This window comes from Oncorhynchus masou, chromosome 3 (genome assembly GCF_036934945.1).
Source record: "Oncorhynchus masou masou isolate Uvic2021 chromosome 3, UVic_Omas_1.1, whole genome shotgun sequence".
Lineage (NCBI taxonomy): Eukaryota > Metazoa > Chordata > Actinopteri > Salmoniformes > Salmonidae > Oncorhynchus > Oncorhynchus masou.
In genome coordinates, this window is record NC_088214.1 from 10,184,904 (window position 1) to 10,203,994 (window position 19,091).

General features: G+C 43.9%; 1 protein-coding gene across 1 annotated transcript in view; it reads left to right on the forward strand.

Moving 5' to 3' along the window:
* The first annotated feature begins 9,284 nt into the window (after nt 1-9,284).
* The window catches only part of LOC135509726 (zinc finger E-box-binding homeobox 1-like), a 132,486-nt gene continuing 122,679 nt past the window's right edge, over nt 9,285-19,091 (forward strand). Inside the window, exon 1 of the mRNA XM_064930628.1 lies at nt 9,285-9,369. Within this exon, the coding sequence (XP_064786700.1) occupies nt 9,312-9,369 (58 nt within the window). The 5' untranslated portion in view covers nt 9,285-9,311. The remainder of the gene's footprint in view (nt 9,370-19,091) is intronic.

Genomic DNA, 19,091 nt, shown 5'->3' on the forward strand with positions numbered 1-19,091 from the left:
TACTGTATGTCTCACTGTAGCCGCCAGACTGTATGTCTCACTGTAGCCACCAGACTGTACGTCCGTACCCACTGTACTGTATGTCTCACTGTAGCCACCAGACTGTATGTCTCACTGTAGCCGCCAGACTGTATGTCTCACTGTAGCCACCAGACTGTACTGTATGTCTCACTGTAGCCGCCAGACTGTACGTCTCACTGTAGCCACCAGACTGTACGTCCGTACCCACTGTCCTGTATGTCTCACTGTAGCCACCAGACTGTATGTCTCACTGTAGCCACCAGACTGTACTGTATGTCTCACTGTAGCCACCAGACTGTACATCTCACTGTAGCCACCAGACTGTACGTCCGTACCCACTGTACTGTACGTCTCACTGTAGCCACCAGACTGTACTTCTGACTGTCGCCACCAGACTGTACGTCCCTGTATTGCGAGATTAATCCGTTCTTCTCAGTCGTTGTCTCAGTTAATGTCATTGATGTCTTCCATTGCAGTGTGTGTGTGTGTGTGTGTGTGTTCGTGTGTGTGTGTGTGTGTGTGTGTGTGTGTGTGTGTGTGTGTGTGTGTGTGTGTGTGTGTCTGTGTGTGTGTGTGTGTGTGTGTGTGTGTTTGTGTTTGTGTGTGTGTGTGTGTGTGTGTGTGTGTGTGTGTGTGTGTGTGTGTGTGTGTGTGTGTGTGTGTGTGTGTGTGTGTGTGTGTGTGTGTCTATAGCCAGACCACAATCCTTATGTATGATTCAGGTCACATCACTGATGAACTCACTCATGTCCTGATTCCCACTGCATGGTAGAGTAGAGTGCCTGCAATACACACACGCACGCACGCACGCACACACACACACACACACACACACACACACACACACACACACACACACACACACACACACGCACGCACACACACACACACACACACACACACACACACACACACACACACACACACACACACACACACACACACACACACACACACACACACACACACAAACACAGAGTTCTGCTTTTGTCTGCACACTGGAGCTGATTAAGTCTGGGAAAAATGAGTCATTTTATTTGACATTATTCGAGCCGAAAGTCAAAGTCAATGTGCCATTCAATCATGACAGGTGACTGATGTATTACTAACTAAAGGCATATTAAAAGCCCAGTGCAGTCAAAAACTAGATTTTTTTCCCGTACCACCGAGGATGTCATACAGTGTATTTAAAGGTCTTTCCCTAAGGTCTTTACTTTTATCTCTCTTTATCTCCGTTGAATTATCTCTCTACGGGCCACACTATAGGACATCATTCCACGTGTTCCTTACTGGCTGGCCGTTAAGTATTCAGCACTAATCTATCACAAGGACAGTATATTGACCATGCACTGTAACAATGAAATGGTGGGTTGATCCAATCGATGCACCATGATAGGACTACGAAACTACCGTAAAACTTGAATTAATAGTCTGGGTGTTTATTTACTTCAATCATTGAACTCAACAGGCACTTATTAGAGGCAGGCTTCTATTTGAGCCAGGCTTCTATTGCCTTAATGCACACATCTTTTGCTAGATACAATTTTGAAAAGACTACCACAATGTTTACTGTATGACTGGTATAAGTGTTATCATAACAAATCCATCGAAGAACAGACTTGGAAAGACTAGGCTGCCTATCACACACCCCTGATTTCACGCTTCAGAGCTGTGTCCATGGTAACCTCGGAAATAATTCATTTAGACCAGGCATTTATTTGACCGGCTATTAAAAGGAGCAGGCTATTTAAGACCCCGCGCTTAATTGAAGTTTTACGGTAACAAAATATACCTAATAATGTGCCAGCATCAATTGGGGTGAGGGTCCTGTGTGACCCACTTCGCATGTGTCCCAAATGGCATCCTATTCCCTATGTAGTACACTATATAGGGCATAAGGTGACATTTGGGACGCAGACCTCCGTCTCACCGTAGCCAACTTGGCAGGTAGGTTATGAGGACACACACTCTGATGTCAGCATGCTAGATTGCACCAGGACATTAGCATACGAGTTACCAGGTACAGAGAGAGGCTCAGGAGCGCTGTTTCACTCAGCTTACATTCGTACCAGAACAGACACAACAGATGTGCTCTCATTTAGACAACAGCTCCCTGCTCAGTCAATTTAGTTTCCCCCCCCCCTTGTAGTTTGGATTGTCATCATATTTTATATTTTGGGTGATGTAAGCTAGCACTTGGGTTACATTGGGTACCTGTTGGTTGAACATAAATGTGTTCATGCAAGATACCTCCAGAGATTGTCTCCTGGTGAGGATGGTTCAGTCCTGGGGGTGGTAGTGGTTCAGTCCTGGGTGTGATGGTGGTTCAGTCCTGGGTGTGATGGTGGTTCAGTACTGGGTGTGAGGGTGGTTCAGTCCTGGGGGTGAGGGTGGTTCAGTCCTGGGTGTGAGGGTGGTTCAGTCCTGGGGGTGATTCAGTCCTAGGATGAGGGTGGTTCAGTCCTGGGGGTGAGGGTGGTTCAGTCCTGGGTGTGATTCAGTCCTGGGTGTGAGGGTGGTTCAGTCCTGGGTGTGAGGGTGGTTCAGTCCTGGGGGTGATTCAGTCCTGGGTGTGAGGGTGGTTCAGTCCTGGGTGTGAGGGTGGTTCAGTACTGGGGGTGAGGGTGGTTCAGTCCTGGGTGTGAGAGTGGTTCAGTCCTGGGGTGAGGGTGGTTCAGTCCTGGGGGTGAGGGTGGTTCAGTCCTGGGGGTGAGGGTGGTTCAGTCCTGGGGGTGAGGGTGGTTCAGTACTGGGTGTGAGGATGGTTCAGTACTGGGTGTGAGGGTGGTTCAGTCCTGGGTGTGATGGTGGTTCAGTCCTGGGTGTGATGGTGGTTCAGTCCTGGGTGTGATGGTGGTTCAGTCCTGGGTGTGATGGTGGTTCAGTCCTGGGTGTGAGGGTGGTTCAGTCCTGGGTGTGAGTCCTGGTGGTTCAGTCCTGGGTGTGAGTACTGGTTCAGTCCTGGGGGTGAGGGTGGTTCAGTCCTGGGGGTGAGGGTGGTTCAGTCCTGGGTGTGAGGGTGGTTCAGTCCTGGGTGTGAGGGTGGTTCAGTCCTGGGTGTGAGGGTGGTTCAGTCCTGGGTGTGAGGGTGGTTCAGTCCTGGGTGTGAGGGTGGTTCAGTACTGGGTGTGAGGGTGGTTCAGTACTGGGTGTGAGGGTGGTTCAGTCCTGGGTGTGAGGGTGGTTCAGTCCTGGGTGTGAGGGTGGTTCAGTCCTGGGTGTGATGGTGGTTCAGTACTGGGTGTGAGGGTGGTTCAGTCCTGGGTGTGAGGGTGGTTCAGTCCTGGGTGTGAGGGTGGTTCAGTCCTGGGTGTGAGGGTGGTTCAGTCCTGGGTGTGAGGGTGGTTCAGTCCTGGGTGTGAGGGTGGTTCAGTCCTGGGTGTGAGGGTGGTTCAGTCCTGGGTGTGATGGTGGTTCAGTCCTGGGTGTGAGGGTGGTTCAGTCCTGGGTGTGATGGTGGTTCAGTACTGGGTGTGATGGTGGTTCAGTCCTGGGTGTGATGGTGGTTCAGTACTGGATGAGTGGACAAAAAGGTTCCAAAAGGGTTTTTCTGCTGAAAAGCCTTTTTGTTTCCAGGTGGAACCCTTTTGGGTTCCAGGTAGAACCCTTTTCGGTTCCAGGTAGAATCCTTTTGGGTTCCAGGTAGAACCCTTTTTGGTTCCAGGTAGAACCCTTTTGGGTTCCATGTACTGTAGAAAGGGTGTGGAAAGGGTTCTGCAAGGAACACAAAAGGGTTATTCAAAGGGTTCTCCTATGGGGACAGCAGAAGAAACTCTTTAGGTTCTAGATGTAACCTTTTTTCTAAGTGTGTCATCATACAGTGTTCAGTGCTGTGAAGAATGCAATATTACATGCATTCCAAAATAGAAATGCATATGGCCCTAAGAGCTGAGATGGAATGAAGCATTCTGGAAAAGGTCTATTTCTGGCCCTGCACTAAATCTGACATTGGCCTGTCTAAGGAAAACTAAACAGACTAGGGGCACGATGACCACTAAACAGACTAGGGGCACCATGACCACTAAACAGACTAGCTGACTTTGGAATGGCATGGGAGACATACAGCAAGTTCAGGCTGAGTGGGAAACCTGATAGTCGTCAGGTACAAGAATAGCTTGATGGGCCTGCAGTCTGTAAGCTGCTCTTGTGACCTGTAACGACCTGTCATATGGCTGCTTGTCCCTGTTGAGGAAAGGAGTTTAGCCTCCTGTATACCGGTACTCTGGTTTGAAGAGGACTGTGTCTCTTATGTGTATCTCACTCTTTTCTCTCTTTGCCTCTCTCTTTCCTCTCTTCCCTCTCTTCCTCTCTCTCTCTCTCTCTCTCTTGCCTCTCTCTCTCTCCCCTCTCTCTCTTTCCTCTCTCCCCTCTCTCGCTTTCCTCTCTTCCCTCTCTCTCTTCTCTCTTTGCCTCTCTCTCTTTCCTCTCTTCTCTCTCTCTCTTTCCTCTCTTCCCCCTCTCTCTCTTTCCTCTCTTCCCTCTCTCTCTCTTTCATCTCTTCCCTCTCTCTCTCTTCCCCCTCTCTCTCTTCCCTCTCTCTCTCTTTCCTCTCTTCCCTCTCTCTCTTTCTTCTCTTTGCCTCTCTCAGGACATCATAAGAACGTAGGCCTGAATCAGAGTTCATTCTTAATTGACTTGGTGAAATAAAGTTAAAGCTTATGCGAGGCATGTGATACAGTGATAACAGTCTGAACGTGGATAGATGAAGAGGGAGGGGAAAAAGGAAACGTTTATAAAGAGAGGAATCCTGCAGACGTCATGTTTCCCTGCTCAGTGAGAAAATCGGGTCTATTCTCTGTGTACAGTGTCACATCTCAGAGTAATGAGTCCCCAATGGCACCCTATTCCCTATCTAGTGCAATCCTTTTGACCAGAGGTCTATGGGGCCCTAGTCAAAAGACCACTATAGGGAATAGGGTGCCATTGGGAATGCAAGCAGACGCAACCCATGAATGTCCACGTATCACATAACGTCCTGCTGGCTCACTTTCACTGGAAATAAAAACACAAGCCAATGACAAAGGCCTAAAAATGCTGTCTGTGTCAAACTAAATCAAATAATAATACATTGCAAGGCCTCCCATATTTTATATTCAGAATAATCATTGTGTTATCATCATTATAATTAGGCAATCATACTTTTCGTAATTGTTGTTATCAATTGAATCATCATAATTATTTCTCTATAACATCATATTGCCTACAAATGTATTAGCTACTAAACTGTGTGTGTGGGTGTGTCAAACAAAATAAAATAGTATTTGTCACTGTCACACCCTGACCATAGTTTGCTTAGTATGTTTATATGTTTTGTTTGGTCAGGGTGTGATCTGAGTGGGCATTCTATGTTGTGTGTCTGGTTTGTCTGTTTCTGTGTTTGGCCTGATATGGTTCTCAATCAGAGGCAGGTGTTAGTCATTGTCTCTGATTGGGAACCATATTTAGGTAGCCTGTTTGGTGTTGGGTTTTGTGGGTGATTGTCCTTATTGTCCGTTGTGTGCTGGGTTGCACCAGTATTAGGTGGTCTTGTTTTTGATTTGTGTTTACTTCAGTTTTATTAAACATGGATCGCAGTAGACACGCCGCATTTTGGTCCGACTCTCTTTCACCTACAGAAAACCGTGACAGTCACGTGCTTCGTAAACAACGGGTGTAGACTAAAAGTGAAATGCTTACTTACGGGTCCTTTTTCAACATTTTACATTTTATTTTCCATTTTAGTCATTTAGCAGACGGTCTTATCCAGAACGACATACAGGAACAAATCGATCTAAGTACCTTGCTCAAGGGCACATTGGCATATTTTTTTCAAAACACAGACCTTTCGGTTACTGGACCAACACTACCTGTTGCCCCCAAACAATGCAGAGTTAAAGATAGAAAATGAAGAAATAATTGTGAGACGATATATACAGGGAGCACCAGTACAGAGTCAATGTGTGTACATGGTACAGTGTAATTGAGGTAGCTACACTCTTAGAAAAAAGGGTTCCAAAAGGTTCTGTGGCTCTCCCCATAGGAGAACCCTTTTTGGTCCCAGGTAGAACTCTATTTAGTTCCATGTAGAACCCTCTGTGGAAAGGGTTCTACAATGGTTCTAACTGGAACCAAAAGGGTGTTCTTCAAAGGGTTATCCTATGAGGACAGCCCAAGAACTCTTTTTGGTTCTAGATAGCACCTTTTTTTTCTAAGAGAGTACGTACACATACAGTTGAAGTCGGAAGTTTACATACACTTAGGTTGGAGTCATTGAAACTAGTTTTTCAACCACTCCACAAATGTCTTGTTAACAAACTATAGTTTTGGCAAACCGGTTAGGACATCTACTTTGTGCATGACACAAGTGATTTTTTTCCAACAATTGTTTCCAGACAGATAATTTCACTTATAATTCACTGTATCACAATTCCAGTGGGTCAGAAGTTTTACATACACTAAGTTGACTGTGCCTTTAAACCACTTGGAAAATTCCAGAAAATGATGTCAAGGTGAATTGACATCATTTGAGTCAATTGGAGGTGTACCTGTGGATGTATTTCAAGGCCTACCTTCAAACTCAGTGCCTCTTTGCTTGACATCATGGGAAAATCAAAATAAATCAGCCAAGACCTCAGCCAAGACAAAAAAACAATTGTAGACCTCCACAAGTCTGGTTCATCATTGGGAGCAATTTCCAAACACCTGAAGGTACCACATTCATCTGTACAAACAATAGCACGCAAGAATAAACACCATGGGACCACACAGCCGTCATACCGCTCAGGAAGGAGACATGTTCTGTCTCCTAGAGATGAACATACTTTTGTTCGAAAAGTGCAAATCAATCCCAGAACAACAGCAAAGGACCTTGTGAAGATGCTGGAGGAAAAAGGTGCAAAAGTATCTATATCCACAGTAAAACGAGTCCTATATCGACATAACCTAAAGGGCCATTCAGCAAGGAAGAAGCCACTGCTCCAAAACCGCCATAAAAAATCTAGACTACTGTTTGCAACTGCACATGGGGACAAAGATCGTACTTTTTGGAGAAATGTCCTCTGGTCTGATGAAACAAATATAGAACTGTTTGGCCATAATTACCATCATTATGTTTGGAGGAAAAAGGGTGAGGCGTGCAAGTCGAAGAACCAACCGTGAAGCACAGGTGGCAGCATCATGTTGTGGGGGTGCTTTGCTGCAGGAGGGACTGGTGCCCTTCACAAAATATATGGCATCATGAGGAAGGGAAATTATGTGGATATATTGAAGAAACATCTCAAGACATCCATCAGGAAGTTAAAGGTTGGTCGCAAATGGGTCTTCCAAATGGAAAATGACCCCAAGCATACTTCCAAAGTAAGGACAACAAAGTCAAGGTATTGGAGTGGCCATCACAAAGCCCTGACCTCAATCCTATAGTAATCTGTGGGCAAAACTGAAAAAGTGTGTGTGAGTGTAACAGTATAATGGTCGTCTGTACCCTCGCCGGGCTCGAACCAGAGACCCTCTGCACACATAGACAACTGACACCCACAAAGCATCGTTACCCATCGCTCCACAAAAGCCGCAGCCCTTGTAGGGCAAGGGGAACCACTACTTCAAGGTCTCAGAGCGAGTGACGTCACCGATTGAAACGCTATTAGCGCACACCACCGCTCACTAGCTAGCCATTTCACATCGGTTACATGAGCAAGAGGCCTACAAACCTGACTCAGTTACACCAGCTCTGTCAGGAGGAATGGGCCAGAATTCACCCAACTTATTGTGGGAAGCTTGTGGAAGGCTACCCAAAATGTTTGTCCCAAATTAAACTATTTAAAGGCAATGCTACCAAATACTAATTGTGTGTATGTAAACTTCTGACCTACTGGGAATGGGATGAAATAAATAAAAGCTGAAATAAATCATTCTCTCTACTATTATTCTGACATTTCACATTCTTAAAATAAAATGGTGATCCTAACTGACCTAAAACAGGGAATTTTTACTAGGATTACATTTTAGGAATTCTTAAAAACTGAGTTCAAATATATAAACATCAGACTTTTTTTTTTACCCTTTATTTAACCAGGCAAGTCAGTTAAGAACAAATTCTTATTTTCAATGATGGCCTAGTGGGTTAACTGCCTGTTCAGGGGCAGAACAACAGATTTGTACCTTGTCAGCTTGGGGGTTTGAACTCACAACCTTCAGGTTACTAGTTCAACGCCTAACCACTAGGCTACCCTGCCATCCTGACTTCAACTGTAGGTAGGGGTAAAATGACTAGGCAACAGAGTAGATAATAGACAGTAGCATATTTGGTGAGTGTGAAAGTGTGTAGGTGGCGTCAGTATGCATGTGTTGTGTGTGTGGGCATATGTAGTGTGTGTAGAGGTGTCATGCCCATAAGGGGCACGTGTAGCTGAAAATACAATATTTTTAGTTATTGAAAATATAGTTTATAGTGGTTTAGATGGTACAATGACATTAGTTATACACTGTACATTGCTTGTTTTGTCACATAAAATGAAATTAGGCGAAACTATTTGTTTAACAACCAGGAAATGGAGGAGCAATTTCTGCATATTGCACCTTTAAGCATAATGATTCTGGCTCTAAATTACAAGAGAAAGCTGTTTTAGGTATTTACAAAATGCTAAATTCTCCAACTTCTACCTCCCAGCCATCCTCATGTACTTTGTGCTCCCTGTTTTCTGGTGTGCACGATACCTCTGAGTGTGGGTATTGGGGTGTCACTGTAAGTATGTGTTAGTGTGTGGATAGAGTCTGTGTGTGTGCATAGAGTCAGTGCAGGACAGTTAGTGCCCAAAAAATTGTGTGTGTAGTTGTGTTTTTACAAAACTGTTATAGAGTAGATTACGTGTGCAGCAGCAACAGACCGGCTTTTAAGAGGTTAATGCTCTGTCACGTGAACAGTTGCCTGTCGCTTGAAGGAGCTTCTCCTTTCCAAATGTGAACTTCATAATAGTAGCAGGCAGCCTAGTAATGGACTGTCTATTACCTGTCAAAATGTTACCTGTTATCAAAACAACTTGCCATATCTATTTGACCATGCATCCTATATGTTCGGCAACAGGCGCAAACACGCTAGTGTCCGGCGTAATCAAAAGGTCGGGATGGACTCACGTGTTGCCAGTAGGGGGAATGACAACGCGCTGAGGTGATAGCGGTGGAGAAGGTGATGTCGTAAAGCAGAGTGTCGTAAACCAGGTGCAGCTCAGGGAGGGAGGTAGAATGGAGAGAGGAGGGGGTACGGGAGGGAGGGGGGCTGACTCGCTCGGGCAGCATTCAGACACAGCGAAAGGATCATGGCGGATGGCCCCAGGTGTAAGCGCAGAAAACAGGCGAACCCGAGGAGGAATAACGGTAAGTCAAACTCCGTAAAACCGACGGGAAACGATTCAGTGAGACGGACTACGTACTTTTGTGTTCATTTAACTCTGTTCGTTGACTTTGGGACTTTTCTGAACAACGTTTTAGGGACTTCAAGTGCTGGAAAGTAGTAAGTAGCCTATATTCCAGTGTGCTGTGTACCGTTATACCTGTCTCGCTTCTCTCTCCGCCTAGTGGTGCGTTGCTCGAGCGTACCGTTATACTCGCCTCTCATCCCGTGGACTGGAGGTTAACTTTTCTCCTTGTTTTTCCAATACACAAGCTGCAATGTGTTATATTTGTTCAAATAAATCATGACGTTTGCTACCTTGTTTGCTCAACAAAAACTTCTCGGCTAAACAGGCTAGCTTGCTAACGTGCTGCCCCCAGCCATGCAGTTCAGTTAAGCTGAGCCACCTGATATTTTGTGCTGAAAAATAACGAGTAGATAACGATAATAGCTAATAGTTGGTCTTGTTTTACTACCGGGTAGCAGAGTTATTTGAGTGTGATGGAATATTCAGCAATGTGCATTTGTAGAGTCACTGATTGCATGTCATTCTCGACTTGCATTATATTATTATCTAAAATAAATAGCTACATATTTTATACGGGATTGTGTTGAGTTGTTTTGGATAACAACCCCTCCGGTTAGCCGCCCGCAACACTTTTTTAACGCATTGTTTGTCGCGTGGTTTGAGTAAGTGTAAGAGTTGTGTTGTACAAAGTGTTGTTTTATTTAACCACTTTGTCAACTTAGATTTTAATATATTACACTCGGGCATCTCGTGGCATGCTTTTCTTGGAAAGCATAACATTGTTTTGGGCCATGGTCGGGGATATGTTTTAGTCCTCAGAATAGAGCTTGTTGAATAACTTGTGATGATTTTCATTTGTGGAAGATAAGCTGATTTGTGGAAGATAGTAGTTTACCTGTTATGCTGCAGGAAAGAAATGTTCGTCATACAGTTGTCCTATGTGTGTGAGCAACTGCTGCAGTCTCTAAAAGGAACCTAGCTATGCAGCTGCAACAGCGCCAGCTGCCTTGACACTGTTTTAGCTCCAACTTTACATGCAACAGCAAGGACATTTTTTATTTTATTTTATTTGGTTGTGAAGAATGTAGTTCAATTGCGCTACAGGAATATACATAGGATAATGATTCTCAGAGTGCTAAATACACAAAACACCTATAGAAAATACACAACGTTATAGCTACAATAACCCAGAACAGCTATCTATATTTCCGATGTAGTCTAATCAATCACTTGATTTATGACGTTTGTCTGCAGATTATTGTAACTTGGATTTGACTTTAAATTTTATCAGAACAGAGTAGCTTCCTCTCATTGGATAACCTATTACCTGTGTTCTACCTGTGTTCTACCTATCTTCCTCACTTTCACTCAACCTACCAGCCAATAAAATCTTATTTTAGGTAAATACCGTTATATGAGTGGTGATGAGGGGCTGGAAACGGAAAGCACCTTTTTATGTGGCCGCTGACGACACAAGCTGTGACACACAGAGTTGAGCGCCGTGCGCAGGCAGGAGTCGTGAACATGTACACCTGAACAGGAAAACGGGGCTCGCAAATGTCCTCCTATAAAAACATACCTGTGGTGCTTATCTATACAGTATTATTTACACAGATTGCGGGGACGTGTTTGTTTATTTTAAACCTATATTTATTCTAGAGCAGACGCGGAAAAGACTCCAAAACGCTGCAGCAAATGGCAACTTGTGCAGGTAGAAAAAAAATGGTTTGGTTTATAGTTTACCCGTGCATGGATGTGTCAGCGTCAGAAGCTTGTTTCTCAATGTTCGTTGGTTTTGCTCTCGCTGGATTTGACCAATGTGTTCGTGTTTGATTATGATGTTTGTTGTTCCGTTATTTTTCTTTTTGTCGGAACGAGTGATGTTTAGTGTCCTCTGGTGTAGCCTACCGCCCTGTGTGTGTCACGGTGCGGGCAGGCAAGACATAATAGGTTGTGCCGGAAAATGAAAGTGATGCATAAGGTGGTTGCGAATGCGAATGACTCCGCTATTTTCAGTAGGCGAATAAGTAGCAATAGGTTCTGTGAAACAGGCAGCACCAGCGAAATGTTTTCCATCTGTTGTTTTCAATTATATTGTTATGCAATTTCCGAGTGGGTCGATAGAATGGAATGGCGGTGTGTACCGTTACTGCAGTGAAGGCGGGGCTGCTGCTTTTTAGGTTATGAGACGGGACAGGTATGCAAGGTGATGCAACACCTATGAAGGTGCCTCGAATTATATACTTCGGTCGATATTATTGTTTTAATGTACATCCGGCAAATTCAATTAATTTGATCACGTATTGTTTATGATGGCAAGGTATATGATTTAGTGTTATTTCTAACAGGCACAGATTCGCTTCTCTCTGAATAACGGTACTTTCGCTCATTTCCCTTATTTTCACCTCCGCCCTCAGGTTTGTTCCAGATCTTGCTCATTCATGGCATTTTATTTTAGCCTAAACCTTATGTTTAACTCCCCTTTGTCATTTTTTTGTAATTCTATAATTTTGTTATTGTAAAAAAATAAGCATGTAAAAAACAACAACACACGAACTCGCTTTTAATCATAATCTGCGTTACATCTGAAATAATGAATTACATATCTGACTGTTGTGATAGGTTTACATTATTGATGAGTAATAACGGAAAGAACGGTGTTATTTCATGAAGCACTCCCTCCCAGTAGCAAATCAAAAGATGCTAGAGCAGGCAGGGTGTCACGTGGTGTCTCTCCTCCCTACATGGGGTGATGTTTTCACCTTGATGCTGTTTCTTCTCGGCTCCTTGACGCTGCTATTTCCATCTTGTAGCCAATTATGGTATCATAGCCTACTTCAGATTTTTGGATGTTTTTACAAGTTATTAAGTGTGTGTGTGTGCATTTGTGTGTGTGAGTGTGTGAGCAAGACCTCCTGCTGAGTGACAGTTGAGAGGAATCAAGGGTGCTCACAGTGCCCTGCCTTGATAGATGAAGGTCTGGATTACGCCCCAAATGGCACCCTATTCCCTGTGTAGTGCACTACTTTTGACCGGGGCACCCATAGTGCTCTGGTCTAAAGTCAAATAAAATCAAGCTTTATTAAGAAAGCACATTTCAGAAATGGAATGCAACACAATGTGCTGCACAGGGAGAAAACAAATAAAAACAATGAAAATAAAAATGGAAATATTTACCAGACAACAGATATAAGAGGATAAAAAACAAAATAATTACAATACAAACTGAACTTGTGTCCTGGCCTGGTTAGGCAGGTGTTGGTCATCCTTAAGCACTGGTTTTGTCACACCTCCGTCATCCATCAACCTCCTCCTCTCTGTCTCTCTGTCTCTCTCTGTCATTCTCTCTCTCAATTCAATTTAAGGGCTTTATTGGCATAGAAAACATATGGTAACATTGCCAAAGCAATTAAAGTAGATAATAAACAAAAGTGAAATAAACAATAAAAATTAACAGTAAACATTACACTCACAGAAGTTCCAAAAGAATAAAGACATTTCAAATGTCATATTATGTATATATACAGTGTTGTAACGATGTGTAAATAGTTAAAGTAAAAACAAGTGAAAAATAAATAAACATAAATATAGGTTGTATTTACAATGGTGTTTGTTCTTCATGGGTTGCCCTTTTCTTGTGGCAACAGGTCACACATCTTGCTGCTGTGATGGCACACTGTGGTATTTAATCTAATAGATATCGGAGTTTATCAAAATTGGATTTGTTTTCAAATTCTTTGTGCGTCTGTTTAATCTGAGGGAAATATGTGTCTCTAATATGGTCATACATTTGGCAGGAGGTTAGGAAATGCAGCTCAGTTTCCACCTAATTTTGTGGGCAGTGTGCACATAGGTTGTCTTCTCTTGAGAGCCAGGTCTGCCTACGGCGGCCTTTCTCAATTGCAAGGCTATGCTCACTGAATCTGTACATAGTCAAAGCTTTCCTTAATTTTGGGTCAGTCACATTGGTCAGGTATTCTGCCACTGTGTAACGGCGTTCTTCTTTTGTTGAAAGAAAGTCGGACCGAAATGCAGCGTGTAAGTTACTCATGTTTATTAGGAAGACAAACGAAACGAACTATACACGAATAACTAAATAAATACAAAAACAACAAAACAGAACGTGAAACCTATTACAGCCTGACTGGTGCACACTACACAGAGACAGGAACAATCATCCACGAAATACAAAGCGAAAACCAGGCTACCTAAATACGGTTCCCAATCAGCGACAACGAGAATCACCTGACTCTGATTGAGAACCGCCTCAGGCAGCCAACCTATTTAACACACACACACCCCTAATCAGCTACAATCCCAGACACTACAAACCCCAATACGAAAACACAATACATAATAACCCCATGTCACACCCTGGTCTAACCAAATATATAACGAAAACACAAAATACAATGACCAAGGCGTGACACACTGTGTTTCGAGCAAAATAGAATTCTAGTTTGCTCAGTTTTTTTGTTGATTCTTTCCAATGTATCAAGTAATTATCTTTTTGTTTTCTCTTGATTTCTCTCTCTCTCTCCCCTCTCTCTCAATTCAATTCAAAGGGCTTTATTGGCATGGGAAGGATATGTTTACATTGCTAAAGCAAGTGAAATTGATAATATTTCCTCTCTCACTCTCTCTGCAGAGGCTGTAATTTAACACTGCAATTTGGGAGTATAGGAATGTGTGCTCGTATTAACATACCCTACAGTATAAACACAGCCCGTAGCTGCTTAGGATTTCAGTCATACTCACTACTATGTCCCAAATGGCACCCTATTCCCTATATAGTGCTCTACTATACTACCCCATAAGGCTCTGGTCAAAAGTAGTGCACCATATAGGGAATAGGGATCCATTTGGGACTGTTTGACCTGATTAAAGATGAGCCAAATCCATGGTTGAAGTGAGCGAAGTCAGACCCTCAAAGGCATGGTTGTTACCGTTTCTAATAGGGAGTGGTGGAGATGAAAACAATGTCTAGATATTCATTATTTAACAGTATATTTTGAATATTAAATGAAAGCCGTTCTACTGTGACTTTGATGTGCCTCCTGGCTAAATGGTTCCAGTAGTTTTAGGACGGCAGGTAACCGAAAGGTTGCTGGTGTGCCGATGTGCCTTTGAGCAAGGCACTTAAAACGAATTGCTCCTGTAAGTCGCTCTGAATAAGAGCGTCCGCTACATGACGTACATTTCCGGAAGGTTCTAATTCACATGTTCAGTAGCAGTGGCCACAGCAGCCCTGACTGTGTTGATTGACCTGTGGCCACAGTGTCACATAAAATGTCACTTTCCCCTCATTCTCAGAGGCTTCTTCTAAGAGCCCGAGGCACTGTGTCCATGTCCCTTTAATGCAAGGGTCCTGAGGAATGACACAGGGCTCGATAGGATACAGCTTTTCTCAAATTATCCTTAGCCGAAATCTTTTACATGAATTGTCCTAACCTGCTACATTAATTCTCTTAACCTGTTGCATCATTTCTCCTAAACCTGCACCGAAAAGTAAAATTTGACAAAAGCTGTATCTATCCATTCTAGACAAAACCGATGTCTTTGGCCTGAACTCCATCTCTCCCCTTTTATGGAAGAGGGGGAGGTGCATTGAGACTGGGGGGAGGGGCTGCTGTGACTAATGTGTGTGTGTGTGTGTGTGTGTGTGTGTGTGTGTGTGTGTGTGTGTGTGTGTGTGTGTGTGTGTGTGTGTGCATGTGTGTGCGTGTGTGTGTTTGTGTGTGTGTGTGCGTGTGTGTTTAGAAAGGTGGAAACGTCTCTTTTCCTCTGGGCTTTGCATAACAACATGGCCTCCTCTTGTTCAGATTTAATTCATGTGATGCTGCCTGCAAGGCTAAAGCACATGGTCCCTGTAAGTCTATTGTGTTGTAATGAAATGACGTAGCCAGATAGCGCCCATCAACTCCCTGTTTGTGAGAAATGGCTTATCTATTCAGATGAAGTAGGCTATGTATTATAATGCATTTATACTTGTGTAAACCTATCCCACATCAAGTGATAGAAAATACTGAACTGCAGGGTTGTATTCATTAGTGCACACTGTAACAAAAACATTTTGCGATGGAAAATGAAGAAAAAAAACAAGAGATTCTTATTGGACAAGTTCAGGTAGTCGCTGCTTGTTTTGGACAGTTGCTTCTATTTCATTTCTCGTGAATAGGAACCAGGTATAAAACAGAGGTATTTCTCAACCCTCTGAAAAATACCTCATCAAGGTGTAATTAAGCCACAATGCCAGGGTGGGTTTGGTATATGGCCATTATACCACAAAAGTTGCCTTATTGCTATTATAAACTAGTTACCAACGTAATTGGTGCAGTAAAAATACATGTTTGGTCATACCCGTGGTATGCGGTCTGATATACTACGGCTGCCAGCCAATCAGCATTCAGGGCTTGAACCACCCAGTTTATAATGTCAGTTAGCCCACGCTATATCCTATCATTAGGTATAGGCCTTTTTGATGTCAAACTGTAGGCTAATCATAACTCCGAGGCAGTCCTTACAGTTGGAGTGTATCTCGGGTTGCTACAGCTTTGCGCTTACAATGCCAGGGTTGTGGGTTCGTTTCCCACGGGGGACCAGTTGTGGGTTCGTTTCCCATGGGGGACCAGTTGTTGGTTCGTTTCCCACGGGGGACCAGTTGTGGGTTCGTTTCCCACGGGGGACCAACACAAAAAAATATGAAAATGTATGTGTAACGGCGTTCTTGTTTAGTTGAAGGAGAGTCGGACCGAAATGCAGCGTGTAAGTTACTCATGTTTATTTAAAGAAGACAAAACGAACGAACTAACACGAATAACTAAATAAATACAAAAAAACAACAAACAGAACGAAACCTAATACAGCCTGACTGGTGCAACCTACACAGAGACAGGGACAATCACCCACGAAATGCAAAGCGAAATACAGGCTACCTAAATACGGTTCCCAATCAGCGACAACGAGAAGCACCTGACTCTGATTGAGAACCGCCTCAGGCAGTCAACCTAATTAACACAAACACACACCCCTAATCAACTACAATCCCAAACACTACAAACCCCAATACGAAAAAACAATACATAACCCCATGTCACACCCTGGTCTGACTAACTAATAAAATAAAACACACAATACTAAGACCAAGGCGTGACAGTATGTAACTGACCAACTGTAAATGACTAAATGTGAATGTTTAAAGGTAAAAAAAAAAAAAAAATGATTTGAGAGAGTGTTAGACCATTCTCTTTAAGGCTTCCAGAGTACACCATGTTATTGTTTGAGGGACTTAATTCCAGAAATAACCTGTTTTTCTTCTCTCTCACACCAGCTTGATTCAGTCACCTGAATAACATTAAGCAACAGCGTATAGGCTAGGTGCTCTACTGGGTCTGGTGAAGGCTGATGCTTAGGTTATTGTGTGCCCAGGCCTCCGAGGGAAAGAAGGCCGAGAGAGAAAGGCCTCAATGTGTGTCCCAAATGGCACCCTATTCCCTATATAGTACCCTACGTTTGAACAGGGACCAAGGGCCATTTTTTTCACCGGGGCCCATAGAGCTCTGGTCAAACGTAGGACACTATTTAGAGAATAGGGTGCAATTTGGTACGCAACCCCAGTTACCTTTGCCGTTGACCGGCCTCCCTCCTACCTCAGCCAGTGATGTGTGTGTGAGGCAGAAGAAAGAGTCCATTCAGAGGAGTGTGACGGGGGGGGGGGACTCTCTCTTTCTTTCACCCTCGGCTGGTGGGAATCCCTCTCCTTATTCTCCAGCAGCTCATTTGCATATTCACCCATTCTCTTTTTTTATTGAGGCCTCGGCAAGGAATACAGAGTGAGTCACTCCACTCCAGGAATTTATGAAATCATTTGAAATCTCCCCAGCTAAGCCTTTAGTCCCACTGGGCATATACAAATACACTATATATACAAAAGTATGTGGACGCCCCTTCAAATTAGGGGAGTCGGCTATTTCAGCCTCACCCATTGCTGACAGGTGTATGACAATTGAGCGTATAAGGGCCTCCCGAGTGGCGCAATGGTCTAAGACACTGCATGGCAGTGCTAGATGTGTCACTACAGACCCAGATTCGATCCCGGGCTGTATCACAACTGGCCGTGACTGTGAGTCCCCTAACCCGTTGTCCGGGTTAGGGGAGGGTTTGGCCGGGGGGAGGCTTTACTTGGCTCATTGGAGGACGCATGACTCGACCTTCGCCTCCCGAGCCCGTTGGGGAGATGCAGTGATGACACAAGAACAAAATTGGGGAGAAAAAGGGGATACAATAATTGTAATAATAATCTAGTATTGAGCGCCAAAATGCAATATATATAGACAAACATTGGCAGTAGAAGAGCTCGGTGACTTTCAACGTGGCACCATCATAGGATGCCACCTTTCCAACAAGTCAGTTTATCAAATTACTGTCCTGCTAGAGCTGCCCCCGGTCAACTGTAAGAGCAACTGTAAGTAGCGCGTAAAAATGGTCTGTCCTCAGTTGCAACACTCACTACCGAGTTCCAAACTGCCTCTGGAAGCAACGTCAGCACAATAACTGTTCATGGGAGCTTCATGAAATGGGTTTCTTTGGCCGAGCAGCCACACACAAGCCTAAGATCACCATGCGCAATGCCAAGCATCGGCCAGAATGGTGTAAATCTACCACCATTGGACTCTGGAGCAGTGGAAACGCGTTCTCTGGAGTGATGAATCACGCTTCACAATCTGGCAGTCTGATGGACGAATCTGGGTCTGGCGGATGCCAGGAGAACGCTACCTGCCCCAACGCATAGTGCCAACTGTAAAGTTTGGTGGAGGATGAATAAGGATCTGGAGCTGTTTTCCATGATTCAGGCTATGCCCCTTAGTTCCAGTGAAGGGAAATCTGAACGCTACAGCATACAATTACATTTGAGATGATTCTGTGCTTCCAACTTTGTGGCAACAGTTTGAGGAAAGCCCTTTTGTGTTTCAGCATGACAATGACCCCGTGCACAAAGTGAGGTCCATACAGAAATAGTTTGTCAAGATCGGTGTGGAAGAACTTGACTGGCTCGACTAATGCTCTTGTGGCTGAATGGAAGTAAATCCCCGCAGCAATGTTCCAACATCTAGTCTAATGGAAAGCCTCCCCAGAAGAGTAGAGGCTGTTATAGCAGCAAATGGGGGACCAACTCCATATTAATGACTATGATTTTGGAATGAGATGTTCAATGAGCAGATGTCCACATACCTTTGGTCATGTAGTGTATATATTTTGTAGAATTCGGGCTACTGCTGGCCTGGAGTGGGTCTGGCTGATTTTCCTATCCTCCCTGATGGTTGTCATCGAACTCCTGTAGTTTCTGTACCTGTGATATCTTTTATAAACAGACAGATCATTTGTCTTCACTAACATGGTTCTATAACAGTATCCCAAAGCCATAATACAGACTGCACAGTAATAAGGAGAGACGAGGTGTTTATGCTGGAGTGGGCTGGCTGTGGAATTAACAGTACAGAGGAGCTGTGATGTAGCCTAATGAGGGATCATTAGCTAGTGCTAACAGCTGCTGTGATGGTTTTGGTGCTGCTCTCTGCTTTTCCTCTGAGTTATGTTCATGAGAAAGAAAGACATTGGGAGAGAGAGAGAGAGAGAGAGAGAGAGAGAGAGAGAGAGACTGAAGGAGAGAGAGAGGTG